The 14,272-nt window shown below is 44.8% G+C and overlaps 1 protein-coding gene across 1 annotated transcript in view; it reads left to right on the top strand.

Annotated features, from left to right (window-relative positions):
* The window catches only part of LOC143768210 (uncharacterized), a 422,546-nt gene that overhangs the window by 375,082 nt on the left and 33,192 nt on the right, over positions 1-14,272 (top strand). The window contains exon 9 of the mRNA XM_077256903.1: positions 8,760-8,777. Within this exon, the coding sequence (XP_077113018.1) occupies positions 8,760-8,777 (18 nt within the window). The remainder of the gene's footprint in view (positions 1-8,759; positions 8,778-14,272) is intronic.

Genomic DNA, 14,272 nt, shown 5'->3' with positions numbered 1-14,272 from the left:
GAGTATAAGCCGACCCGAGTATAAGCCGACCCCCCTAATTTTGCCACAAAAAACTGGGAAAACTTATTGACTCGAGTATAAGCCTAGGGTGGAAAATGCAGCAGCTACCGGTGAATTTCAAAAATAAAAATAGATGCTCCATACCGTTCATTATGGCCCCATAGCTGTGCCATATAGTGCTCTGCACCGTTCATTATTGCCCCATAGCTGTACCATATAGTGCTCTGCACCGTTCATTATTGCCCCATAGCTGTGCCATATAGTGCTCTGCACCGTTCATAATTGCCCCATAGCTGTGCCATATAGTGCTCTGCACCGCTCCTTATTGCCCCATAGCTGTGCCATATAGTGCTCTGCACCGTTCATTATTGCCCCATAGCTGTACCATATAGTGCTCTGCGCCGTTCATTATTTCCCCATAGCTGTGCCATATAGTGCTCTGCACCGTTCATTATTGCCCCATAGCTGTGCCATATAGTGCTCTGCACCGTTCATAATTGCCCCATAGCTGTGCCATATAGTGCTCTGCACCGCTCCTTATTGCCCCATAGCTGTGCCATATAGTGCTCTGCACCGTTCATTATTGCCCCATAGCTGTACCATATAGTGCTCTGCGCCGTTCATTATTTCCCCATAGCTGTACCATATAGTGCTCTGCGCCGTTCATTATTTCCCCATAGCTGTACCATATAGTGCTCTGCGCCGTTCATTATTTCCCCATAGCGGTGCCATATAGTGCTCTGCACCGTTTATAATTGCCCCATAGCTGTGCCATATAGTGCTCTGCACCGCTCCTTATTGCCCCACAGCTGTGCCATATAGTGCTCTGCACCGTTCATTATTGCCCCATAGCTGTACCATATAGTGCTCTGCGCCGTTCATTATTTCCCCATAGCTGTACCATATAGTGCTCTGCGCCGTTCATTATTTCCCCATAGCTGTACCATATAGTGCTCTGCGCCGTTCATTATTTCCCCATAGCGGTGCCATATAGTGCTCTGCACCGTTTATAATTGCCCCATAGCTGTGCCATATAGTGCTCTGCACCGCTCCTTATTGCCCCATAGCTGTGCCATATAGTGCTCTGCACCGTTCATTATTGCCCCATAGCTGTACCATATAGTGCTCTGCGCCGTTCATTATTTCCCCATAGCTGTGCCATATAGTGCTCTGTGCCGTTCATTATTTCCCCATAGCTGTGCCATATAGTGCTCTGCACCGTTCATTATTGCCCCATAGCTGTGCCATATAGTGCTCTGCACCGTTCATTATTGCCCCATAGCTGTACCATATAGTGCTCTGCGCCGTTCATTATTTCCCCATAGCTGTGCCATATAGTGCTCTGCGCCGTTCATTATTTCCCCATAGCTGTGCCATATAGTGCTCTGCACCGTTCATTATTGCCCCATAGCTGTGCCATATAGTGCTCTGCACCATTCATTATTGCCCCCATAGCTGTGCCATATAGTGCTCTGCACCGTTTATTATTGCCCCATAGCTGTGCCGTATAGTGCCCTGCACCGTTCATTATTGCCCCATAGCTGTGCCATATAGTGCTCTGCACCGTTTATTATTGCCCAATAGCTGTGCCATATAGTGCTCTGCACCGTTTATTATTGCCCAATAGCTGTGCCATATAGTGCTCTGCACCGTTCATTATTGCCCCATAGCTGTGCCATATAGTGCTCTGCACCGTTCATTATTGCCCCATAGCTGTGCCATATAGTGCTCTGCACCGTTCATTATTGCCCCATAGCTGTGCCATATAGTGCTCTGCACCGTTCATTATTGCCCCATAGCTGTGCCATATAGTGCTCTGCACCGTTCATTATTGCCCCATAGCTGTGCCATATAGTGCTCTGCACCGTTCATTATTGCCCCATAGCTGTGCCATATAGTGCTCTGCACCGTTCATTATTGCCCCATAGCTGTGCCATATAGTGCTCTGCACCGTTTATTATTGCCCAATAGCTGTGCCATATAGTGCTCTGCACCGTTTATTATTGCCCAATAGCTGTGCCATATAGTGCTCTGCACCGTTTATTATTGCCCCATAGCTGTGCCATATAGTGCTCTGCACCGTTTATTATTGCCCAATAGCTGTGCCATATAGTGCTCTGCACCGTTCATTATTGCCCCATAGCTGTGCCATATAGTGCTCTGCACCGTTCATTATTGCCCCATAGCTGTGCCATATAGTGCTCTGCACCGTTCATTATTGCCCCATAGCTGTGCCATATAGTGCTCTGCACCGCTCCTTATTGCCCCATAGATGTGCCATATAGTGCTCTGCACCGTTCCTTATTGCCCCATAGCTGTGCCATATAGTGCTCTGCACCGCTCCTTATTGCCCCATAGCTGTGCCATATAGTGCTCTGCACCGTTCATTATTGCCCCATAGCTGTGCCATATAGTGCTCTGCACCGTTCATTATTGCCCCATAGCTGTGCCATAGAAAGCTGTGCCATTGCTGCTGCTGCTGCAATAAAAATAATAAAAGACATACTCACCTCTCTTGCTTGCAGCTCCTCAGCGTCCCGTCCCGGCGTCTCTCTGCACTGACTGTTCAGGCAGAGGGCGGCGCGCACACTATATGCGTCATCGCGCCCTCTGACCTGCACAGTCAGTGCGGAGAGACGCTGGGAAGACTGAGCGGCGCCCGGCGTGTGGAACGCGGACAGGTGAATATGTAATACTTACCTGCTCCCGGCATCCCGCTCCTTCCCCCGGACAGCTGGTCTTCGGTGCCGCAGCTCTTCCTCTGTCAGCGGTCACCGGCACCGCTGATTAGAGAAATGAATAGGCGGCTCCGCCCCTATGGGAGTGGAGTCCATAGTGATTTCTCTAATGAGCGGTCCCACGTGACCGCTGAACAGGGGAAGAGCTGCGGCACCCGGAGACCGTGGGACGGGCAGGGGGAGCGTCAGGAGCCCCGGAAGCAGGTAAGTATGCCTCAGCGCCCTCTCCCCCTCACCCGCCGACCGTGACTCGAGTATGAGCCGAGAGGGGCACTTTCAGCCCAAAAATTTGTGCTGAAAATCTCGGCTTATACTCGAGTATATACGGTATTCTTGAAGTAATAGCCTTCAGCAGCTAACATTATACTGCATGAGGAGGAACTTTGTCCATTTTGTATAACCAATATATTAATTGATAAAGCATTGTTGTTTGCCCTTTTTTTTTAAATGGTGTTCACTAAAGGGGTTAACTAGTGGTATAACTTTATAGGTCGGGTCGTTGCGGACGCTGCGATACAAAATATGTGTACTTTTATTGTTTAGATTTTTTTTTTCATTAAAATATTTATTTAGAGATAGAATAAATATTGATTTTTTTATTATTTTTGATTTAAAAAAAAAAAAATTTACAATTATTAATTATTTTTTTTGACCTTTTTCTAAGTTTGGAAAGTCTGGACTTATATGAGAGAAACTCTAGAGAAATGTGGCTTTCCCTCAAAAATAATAGATGTTATCTTTCAAATGTACAAATGCCCAACCACAAGATTGAAAGTAAATGGAGATTTGTCTACATCTTTTGAGATAGGGAATGGTACTCGGCAGGGCTGCCCGCTATCCCCGTCATTATTTATTCTGACTATGGAAACCTTAATTCAAGGTATAAGACAACACCTGTATATAGAGGGTATCCAGATAGCAGGAAAGACACATGTGGTGGCAGCCATTGCTGACATCCTGTTATTATTAACTAATCCTAATAAAGAATTACTAGCAGCACTGGGATTATTTGAGAAATTTAAGGAAATGTCGAATTTTAAGATTAATCTAGATAAATCAGAAGGGATCAGCCTGTATATCCAAAACTTGACTTTACAGGAAATTAAAACTAAATTCCCAGTCAGATGGGCTTCACAGTATATTACATACCTGGGCATTAAATTAAGCCATCAATGGCATTCACTATTCACACTCAATTCCCTCCCCCTCTTGAACTCCACAATAGAGACAATTAAGTCATGTTGCTGCTTGTTTCCGGAAAATACCCATGGAGTCAAAATCGTCACTACACCTGTAGATATATTCCCAAAGAGATATAACATTCTGTGAGACAAATGTGGTGTCATTATGATCACTGCACCCCTAGATCAATTCATTGGGGAGTGCAATTTGTAAAATGAGTTCACATATGGAGGGAGTTTCTGTTGTTCTGGCACCTCAGGGGCTCAGTCAATGTGACATGGGACCCACAAACCAAAATTTGAACTCCAATATGGTGCCTCTTCCCGTCTGAGCTTTGCACTGTGCCTCAATGGTAGTATTTCCCCACATATGGGGTATCTGAGTACTCAGGAGAAATTGCACAACAAATTGTATGGTGCAATTTCTCCTGTTACTCTTGTGAAAATACAAAATTAGGAGCCAAAATAACATTTTTGTGGGGATTATTTTGATTTTTTTAATTTTCACGACTAAACGTTATACACTTCTGTGAAGCAGCTCGGGGTTCAAGGTGCTCACCACACATCTAGATATATTCCTTGAGTGATCTAGTTTCCAAAATGGGGTCACTCGTTGGGGGTTTCCATTGTTTAGGCACATCAGGAGCTCTCCAAACGGGACATGACGCCCACTAATGATTCCTGGAAATTTTACATTAAAAAAGTCAAATGATGCTCCTTCCCTTCTGAGCCCTCCAGTGAGACTAAACAGTAGTTTCCACCCTCATATGGGGTATGGACATACTCAGGAGAAATTGTACAACAAATTGTATGGTGCAATTCCTCCTGTTACCCTTATGAAAATGCAAAATTTGGGGCTAAAAACATTTGTGGGTAAAAAATTTTTATTTTCATAGCTCAACATTATAAATTTCTGTGAAGAACCTGAGGGTTCAATGTGCTCACCACACATTTAGATCAGTTCCCTGAGTGGTCTAGTTTCCAAAATGGTGTCATTTGTGGGGGATTTTCACTGTTTAGGCACATCAGGGGCTTTCCAAACGCGACATGGCGTCCGACAATTGCTTCAGCAAATTTTGCATTCAAAAAGTGAAATGGCGCTCCTTTCCTCACGAGCTCTGCTGTGTGCCCAAACAGTGATTTTCCTGTTACCCTTGTCAAAATAAAAAAGAATGGATCTGAAGTAATTTTTTTGTGAAAAAAAAGTTAAATGTTCATTTTTTTCACACATTCCAAAAATTCCTGTAAAGCACCTAAAGGGTTAATAAACTTTTTGAATGTGGTTTTGAGCACCTAGAGGGGTGTAGCTTTTAGAATTGTCACTTTTGGCCATTTTTTTTATCATTAAGACCTCTCAAAGTCACTTCAAATGTGATGTGGTTCCTAAAAAATGGTTTTGTAAATTTTGTTGGAAAAAGGAGAAATCGCTGGTGAACTTTTAACCCGCATAACTTCCCAGCAAAAAAAAAAAATGTAAAAAATTGTGGTGACATAAAGTAGACATGTGGGAAATGTTACTTACTAACTATTTGTGTGACATATCTCTCTGATTTAAGGGCATAAGAATTCAAAATTTGAAAATTGCTAAATTTTCCAAATTATAGCCAAATTTCAATTTTTTTTCACAAATCAACGCAAGTTATATCGAAGAAATGTTACCAATGTCATGAAGTACAATATGTAACAAAATAAACAATAGCAGAATCAGTGGTATCCGTTGAAGCGTTCTCCAGCGTTATTACATCATAATGTGACACTGGTCAGAATTGTCAAAATTGCATTAACATGCAAACCACCTTGGGGGGTAAAGGAGTTAATGTTCATGCTATGAAGCTATGTGATATACAGTTAGGTCCATATATATTTGGACAGAGACAACATTTTTCTAATTTTAGTTATAGACATTACCACAATGAATTTTAAACAAAACAATTCAGATGCAGTTGAAGTTCAGATTTTCAGCTTTCATTTGAGGGTATCCACATTAAAATTGGATGAAGGGTTTAGGAGTTTCAGCTCCTTAACATGTGCCACCCTGTTTTTAAAGGGACCAAAAGTAATTGGACAATTGACTCCAAGGCTATTTCATGGACAGGTGTGGGCAATCCCTTATGTCATTCTCAATTAAGCAGATAAAAGGCCTGGAGTTCATTTGAGGTGTGGTGCTTGCATTTGGAAGGTTTTGCTGTGAAGTAAACATGTGGTCAAAGGAGCTCTCCATGCAGGTGAAACAAGCCATCCTTAAGCTGCGAAAACAGAAAAAACCCATCCGAGAAATTGCTACAATATTAGGAGTGGCAAAATCTACAGTTTGGTACATCCTGAGAAAGAAAGAAAGCACTGGTGAACTCATCAATCAGCAAAAAGACCTGGGCGCCCACGGAAGACAACAGTGGTGGATGATCGCAGAATAATCTCCATGGTGAAGAGAAACCCCTTCACAACAGCCAACCAAGTGAACAACACTCTCCAGGAGGTCGGCGTATCCATATCCAAATCTACCATAAAGAGAAGACTGCATGAAAGTAAATAAAGAGGGTTCACTGCACGGTGCAAGCCACTCATAAGCATCAAGAATCAAAGGGCTAGACTGGACTTTGCTAAAAAACATCTAAAAAACCAGCACAGTTCTGGAAGAACATTCTTTGGACAGATGAAACCAAGATCAACCTCTACCAGAATGATGGAAAGAGAAAAGTATGGCAAAGGCGTGGTACAGCTCATGATCCAAAGCATGGACCCAGGAATTTATTAAAGCAAAGAAGTGGAATATTCTTGAATGGCCAAGTCAGTCACCTGATCTCAACCCTATTGACCATGCATTTCACTTGTTAAAGACTAAACTTCAGACAGAAAGGCCCACAAACAAACAGCAACTGAAAACCACCGCAGTGAAGGCCTGGCAGAGCACCAAAAAGGAGGAAACACAGCGTCTGGTGATGTCCATGAGTTCAAGACTTCAGGCAGTCATTGCCAACAAAGGGTTTTCAACCAAGTACTAAAAATGAACATTTTATTTAAAATTATTGAATCTGTCCAATTACTTTTGGTCCCTTAAAAAACAGGGTGGCACATGTTAAGGAGCTGAAACTCCTAAACCCTACATCCAATTTTAATGTGGATACCCTCAAATGAAAGCTGAAAGTCTGAACTTCAACTGCATCTGAATTGTTTTGTTTTTTTAAAATTCATTGTGGTAATGTCTATAACCAAAATTAGAAAAATGTTGTCTCTGTCCAAATATATATGGACCTAACTGTAGGTTTCAGATAATTTCAGACAGAGGAGTGAAAAAAAATATTTAAAAAAATTGTTCAAGAGCCAACAATTACCTGATGAGAGCTACATAAAGACTTGGAGTTAGCAGGTACAATTGATTAAAAGAAAACTATAAGTAATGCACTCAACCTCCATGGCCTGTATGTACGCTCACCCCGCAAGACTCAGTTGCGGGACAAAAAGTATGCTCAAACGTGTTTAAAGTTTACGCAACAACATTTAAACAAGAATGTGAAATACTGGGAGAATATAGTCTGGTCAGGTGAGACCAAAATTGAACTCTTTGGATGCCATAATACACATAATGGTTGGAGACCAAAAGGCAATGTATATCACCCAAAACACCATACCAACAGTGAAGTTGGGAGGTGGGAACTTCATGGTGTAGGGCTGTTTTTCAGCATACAGCACTGGCAAACTGAATATAATTGAAGGAAGGATTGATGGATAAATGTACTGAGACATTCTCGATAAAAATCAGCTGCCATCTACCAGGATAATGAAGATGAAACGATGGTGGACATTTCAGCAAGACAATAATTCCAAACATACAGCGAAGGAAACTCTCAATTGACTTCAGATAAAAAGAAAATAAAGCTGCTAGAATGACCCAGTCAATCACGGGACCTGAATCAAATAGAAAACTTACGGAAGGAACTAAAGCTCAGTGTTCATAGAAGGAGCCCACAAGACCTTCAGGATGTGAAGAAAGCTTGTGTGGAAAAATAGACCAAACTCACATCTGAGCAATGCATGCGACTTGTTTCTCCATACAGGAGGTATCTTGAAGCTGTCATCACCTACAAAGGCTTTTGTATGAAATGTGGTAGTTCGGCTCACTCAGCTGTACACAGAGGTAGACACGGGAACACTGCCTCCCTGGTTTATTATACGCAGCATAAACCAAGCTAAAGCAAAAAGCAAGCTGGGCCCTCTGGACAAAAATAGGCAAAACAAAACAAACTGGGCTGATCCCCGCCACGACACAGTCCTTGATCCTTGTGGTTGCAGGGATCAGCCCGCTCAGGGTTAGCAAGACCCACAGATCAGGTTTTAGCACAAACACTTCTCTAGAGTGTTCCTCTCCGCTGAACTCTGAACACCTCTGATGGAGACTGGAGGCCTTCTGTTTAAACCCCTGACCACACTCTCTATGTTTGTCCACAAAAACCCAGCCCTTTAACAAAAATGTACACACACGGCTCTGCTCCGTACACCTCGTACACACGCGGCTCCGCTCCCTACACCTTGTACACCACGGCTCAGCTCAATACACCTCATACACATGCGGCTCCACTCCGTACACCTCGTACACACACGGCTCCACTCCGTACACCTCGTACACACACGGCTCCACTCCGTACTCAAACGGCTCTGCTACATCCACACTGTACACCCCTCCTCACCCCACACATAAACTTCCCCTCATCCAGCACCATGACAACCAGCACAGCAGAGTCCTGCATACACTGAGGCCCCTGATCATGTGACCCCTGACTCCTCCCCTCCTGTGACCTCATCACAGGTCCTGTCCGCACAGAGCAGCCATATATTGTGGTGTGCGGCTCTGCAGGTGGAGGTAGGTGCTGGAGGTTCCTCATCACTGTGCGTGGAGGACATTAACCCCTTCAGCACTGAGACTTTTGAGGTTTTTGTTCTTTCCTGTAATAGATACATATGACCTAACTACAGAAGACAGGAAGTGAGGTAATGTATTGTTTTCATTGTACAGGGCCCATTATTGGCCCCCACACAGTTTAATGCCCCCTGCAGTATAATGTCCCCATATGCTGGAGATTCCCCATTACTGAGGTCGGGGGGGGGGGGGGCATTAACCCCTTCAGCACTGAGACTCTTTTGGGATTTTTGTTCCCACTTTATTAGAATCATAACGTTTTTGTTCTGTTTCCTGTAATAGATACGTACGACCCAACTGTGGGAGACAGGAAGTGAGGTAATGGATTGTTCTCCTAGTACAGGGCCCCGTTATTGGCCCCACACGGTGTAATGCCCCATTATGCCCCTTATGCAGTGTGTATGATGCTCCCCTCACAGTGTAATATTCCCACAGTACCGCCATCCCCTCACACAGTATAATGTTCCCAGAGTACCTCCTGAGGTGCTGCAGTTGGAATAATCCATCTGGAACATGGTTTTACCTTTGCCTGCTCCCCTACATGTATACCCTGTAGGCCATACCAGATATCGAGGCTTTGTACAGTAATATACCCCATGAGGATGGTATGAGAGAATTAAGAAATTTCTTGAAATCGAGATGAATAGAGAGTACCAGACACAATGACTTCATAGAGAATCTTCTAAAATTCACTCTTGCTCATGACTTCTTTTTTTTTTACGGGAAGTACTTTCTCCAGCTCAGGGGTTCTGCGATGGGGAACCCCTGTGCCCCCTCGTATGCTAACCTATTCCTGGGCTGGTGGGAGGAAACCACAATATTCAGGGATGATCATAAGTGGTGGCATCCATATATTGGGGTATGGTATAGATATATTGATGACATTTTTATTATCTAGTCAGGGACAAGGGAACTCAACATCGATAGAGTGGGCCTGAGATTTACATCAGAGTTTAACTATTACAGCTGCCTTTCCTGGATGTACTAATGAAAAAGGAATGGAATGGAACCCTAGGGACCCCATCTACCAAAAACCTACAAGCACTAATTAAAATAAATGGAATACCCAAGGGCCAATTTTTATGTTCTAATGTCGCCAATTCTAATATACAGGCAATAGACCTGAACACCAGTTTTCATGATTAAAGGGTACCCACAGTATATTATGGATTCTGCAGGATCGGTTGCAGGAAAACCGAAAAGACAGACACTTTTCTAAACCTGACCAAGAGACCAAGAAAAAGATGGTATAACACAAGTAATAGGAACTTACGACAATCAGAGTGATGGTATATTTAATGTCCTCCCAAAACACTGGGATGGACTTATGGCCAACCCAGATCTGAGAGGTGCTGTGGGATCTACTCCCACATTAACTTAAAGAAAGGGTCGGTCATGTCAGGACCATTTAGTGCAAAGATACTAGAAAAAACCTGCACCCAAGGCGACTTGGCTAGATGGAAGAATCTGTGGTTTATTTAAATGTGGAGAATGTTGTACCTGTAATTGGATGAGTCCATGTAAATCTTTCTCAAGTTCCTCTACTGGTAAAACCTTTATCCAGAGGGATTACTCCAACTCTCCAACTGTAAAACCTCAGGACTTTTATATATGGCCAAATGCACCTGCCCCCTATATTATGTAGGCAAGATCAAAAGGGAGTTGAGGAGGATGGTGGGAGTGCATTTGGGCTATATATACCATGGTCGGACACCACATTAGCGAGACACATGAACAGTGTATATCGAGGTGAAACCAGAGACATCTCCTTTTGTATCATTGAGGTGGTTACACCCAATGTGAGAGGAGGTGATCACAATAGATGTGTCCTCAAAAAGGAAAGAGAAAGGATTTTTATTTTGCATTCACTGGCCCCTAAAGGACTCAATGAGTAAATTTCCTATGCCTGTATTGTGTGAATACAGCCCCAATTTGGATTACATTTTTGGATTTTATACTCTACCAATTGCTACTTAGATTGCTGTGAATGGGGTTCACGTATTGTTGTACTTCATCGAGACAGCTGAGCTTCTGTATCAGAATTACCGTATATACTCAAGTATAAGCCTAGTTTTTCACCACATTTTTTTGTGCTGAAAACGCCCCCCCTCGGCTTATACACGATTCACCTTACAGAACGCTAGCGGATGCCAGGAGCCAGCACACACATCATACTCACCTACCTGTGCACCCTTTGTGCTGGCACTGCATCTCGTTCCGGACGCCCGCGCCTGCCTGCATCTCTTCCTGTGCTCAGCTGTCACGTGGTGCCACTCATTAAGGTGATGAATATGGACGTGTAGCGCCCCCACCGCCGCAGGGCCGAGGGGTACCCGGTACCGGGCCTCTGAGTCTCTGCTCTGGGGTTGTCACGGTGGCTAGGCCCCGGTCCGTGACCCTGCCGTGGGGCGCACAGCAAATAATTGATATGAATGGTGCGGATGGTGATGATGGTGGTGATCGTGCCGTGGTGGTGCGGTGCAGTAAATAACGAGGACACCAGGTTGCAGTCTCTTTACCTCTTTACTGAAGATCTCTGGGTCCTCAGTCCAGAATACGGTTCACCAGGCTGCGCAAGTCCGGCCGGTCCAATGGCACCTCCAGAGTTCTCTTCACAGGTGGAAATCTGTGCCTTCCTGCTTGCGCTATGTGTTGTGGTCCTTCCCTGCTGTGCTTACAGAAAGTCCCCACAACTGTTGTGTCTGTTTCTTAAGTTCCCTCACAACTCGATTAGATGATGTTCTGCTAATCCTCCGTCCCTCCCTGATGTTCTGGTTGGGACGGCACCCGTTTGACGGGTAGGCTCGGAGCTCTTCCGGGACCCTAGAGTCGCCCCTCTCCACAAGTTGCCCCCCAAGACTGCATAGGTGATTTAAGTTAGACAGCCCGCCTTAGACTGACTGTCCTGCCGCTGTTTAGAGTATTGCTTGAAGCTGGATATTATGATACTCTCTCGGCGTTCCGGCCACCGGTTGTGCGCCTCAGTAGGATGTTGCCTCGGTCTTACAGCACGACTCCTACTGGTGTTCTCCTATTGCTTTGATCTCGTTTCTCACTCAGCACAATCTATCTCGCTTCTGATCCTTCCTTGGGCACCGCCGCTATCCTGAGCAGGCACGGTCCCGTTACGTTCACTCAAGTTGCCAAGCCTCTGTCAAGGTCCCACCCCTGACAGAGACCCTACTGTATCTTCCCCCACAACACTCTCTGCCACAAGGTGTTGCCTGGTTCCAACCCAGTCAGCTTCTGATCTAACTTCCTGCCTGACCCCCAGTTTACCCACTATGGTGGGGAGTGGCCTAGTGAATAGAACCCTTAGCTCCCCCCGGAGGCCCAGCTGTGAAATATATTGGTGTCTGTGATACCTGGTCAGATGAACTCCTTCAGTGCCATCAGACGTACCATAACTCCCCTTAGTGGCAGAGCCACAGTACTGCAATGACCAGGACTCTGGGGCGCTGCAGACGCATCTCAACTCCCATAGGGGTGGAGCGCATATTCTCTGGTCTCTTTGGCGCTGGTGCTCCCGACCGGAGCACTCTCTATGTCTGCTGTGGCACCCAGCTCGGCTCCACTCTGTGTGCAGGGGTCTGCACACCTCTGTTCTGCACGTCTCTGCTCCACTCTGCACGGCTCTGCAGCGGTCTCTGGCGTGCTACTGTACACGCCTGTCTCTGCAGGTGACGGGGCCCCCTCTATGCGACATGCTACAGCACCAGTACTCTCTGAGGGCAAGGGAGACCAAGCGCACCACTCACTGCTTTGCTCGCTGTCTGCTTTGGCCCGCAACTCTCCTCTTGCACGCGCTTTCTTCTTTGTGGCTGAGCACCCTTTTTTGGCTCTCCCTGCCCTCTCCTCTCAGCAGGAAGCTCTGTCCCCCTCTTCCTTCCCTCCGGCAGCAGGGGAAGGTCGGCCTCTCTCAGGCTTTTCCCAGGAGACAGAGAATGCAGCCCTTCTAGACCCGGCATGCAGGTACCCGCAGTCCGGTACATCTCCCTACACTGGCACTCTGCTATATATGCCTGCTTTTGGCACTTGGGAGTTGCCCGTCTTAGTCGGTCCTGCCTGGTTCTGTAAGTGAAGTTTGTGGTTACAGTTAGAGTTTGGAGATCGGTCTGGAGATTGTTGCTTGGAGTTTTTGTCTATGTGCTTATCCTCTTACTCTCCTATTTGTTTCCTTCCTTTAACTCCCATGTGTCCCACTCTGTTGTTTGGTGTGTGTATTATGTATGGTTGGTATTTTCATTTATCCCTGTCTGTTCTCCTTTTTTTTGTCTGGTTATTGTGTTTTTATACAATTCAGCTTCCCAATACCCTGGGTGGGGGAGGGGACAGATCTGGGTAGCTATAGGAGCATAGTAAGGAACAAGATCCCAGCTTCACCACCTTCAGGAGTAATCCTGGGGACTGGGATAGTTCTAGGGACCTGGTTATCACCCAAAGTTCCAACACTGTCGTGACAGGTAGTGACTGTATCAATTATTCAGCAGCATCATTATTTAGATCTGATTATATACATCCACAAGAAACCATTGAACTTCTAATATTGCTAGCTTTAAGAATACACTGTGTTACAAATTATTATGCAAATAATATTTCCTCATATTTTCTCTAAATTACCTATCTGAATTGCAGTCATTGTTATTTTCCAGTCATCTACTATTCTAGTATAATTGCAATGTTTTGCAACAAACTGCCTATGAAAACAGTATCTTTAAAAAAAAAAAAAAACACTCAAAATGCATGTTCCAAATTATTATGCACAGCAGAGTTTTCAACCTTTTTGTTTTTATTTTGAACAAAAAAATGGTCAATTGTGAAGTTATAAACATTATCAGCTTATTACAAAATGAAATCAAACAGTTTTCAAGTAAAAACTTTATTCTAGGTGATGTTACATTTGCACATAGGACCCCTTATTCGAAAGAAGCTTCTGAACTCTCTCGTCCATTGAATTTGTCAGTTTTTGGATGGTTTCTGCTTCAGTTGTTTTGCATGTGGACAGAATACCCTCCCAGAGCTGTTGCTTAGATGTGAACTGCCTCCGGCCATCATAGACACTCCTTTTGATGATGCGCCAGAGGTTCTCAATGGGGTTGAGGTCAGGGGAAGATGGTCGCCACACCATAAGTTTGTCCTCTTTTATGCCCATAGCAGTCAGAGATGCAGATGTGTTTTTTGCAGCATGAGACGGTGCATTATCATGCATGAAAATGATCTTGCTGCGGAAAGCACGGTTCTTCCTCTTGAACCATGGCAGGAAGTGTTGTTTTAGAAACTCCACATAGATTATGGAGTTCATCTTTACCCCTTCAGGGATCATAAAGGGGCCGACAATCTCTCCCCATGATTCCAGCCCAAAACATTACTCCACCTCCTCCTTGTTGGCACCTTAGCTGTATTTTCATGGGGTGTCCATCAACCAGCCATCCTCCACT

Source organism: Ranitomeya variabilis, chromosome 4 (assembly GCF_051348905.1).
Source record: "Ranitomeya variabilis isolate aRanVar5 chromosome 4, aRanVar5.hap1, whole genome shotgun sequence".
In the NCBI taxonomy this organism is placed as follows: Eukaryota; Metazoa; Chordata; class Amphibia; order Anura; family Dendrobatidae; genus Ranitomeya; species Ranitomeya variabilis.
The sequence above is the reverse complement of the archived record's forward strand: the minus strand, read 5'-3'. Positions and strand labels throughout refer to the sequence as shown.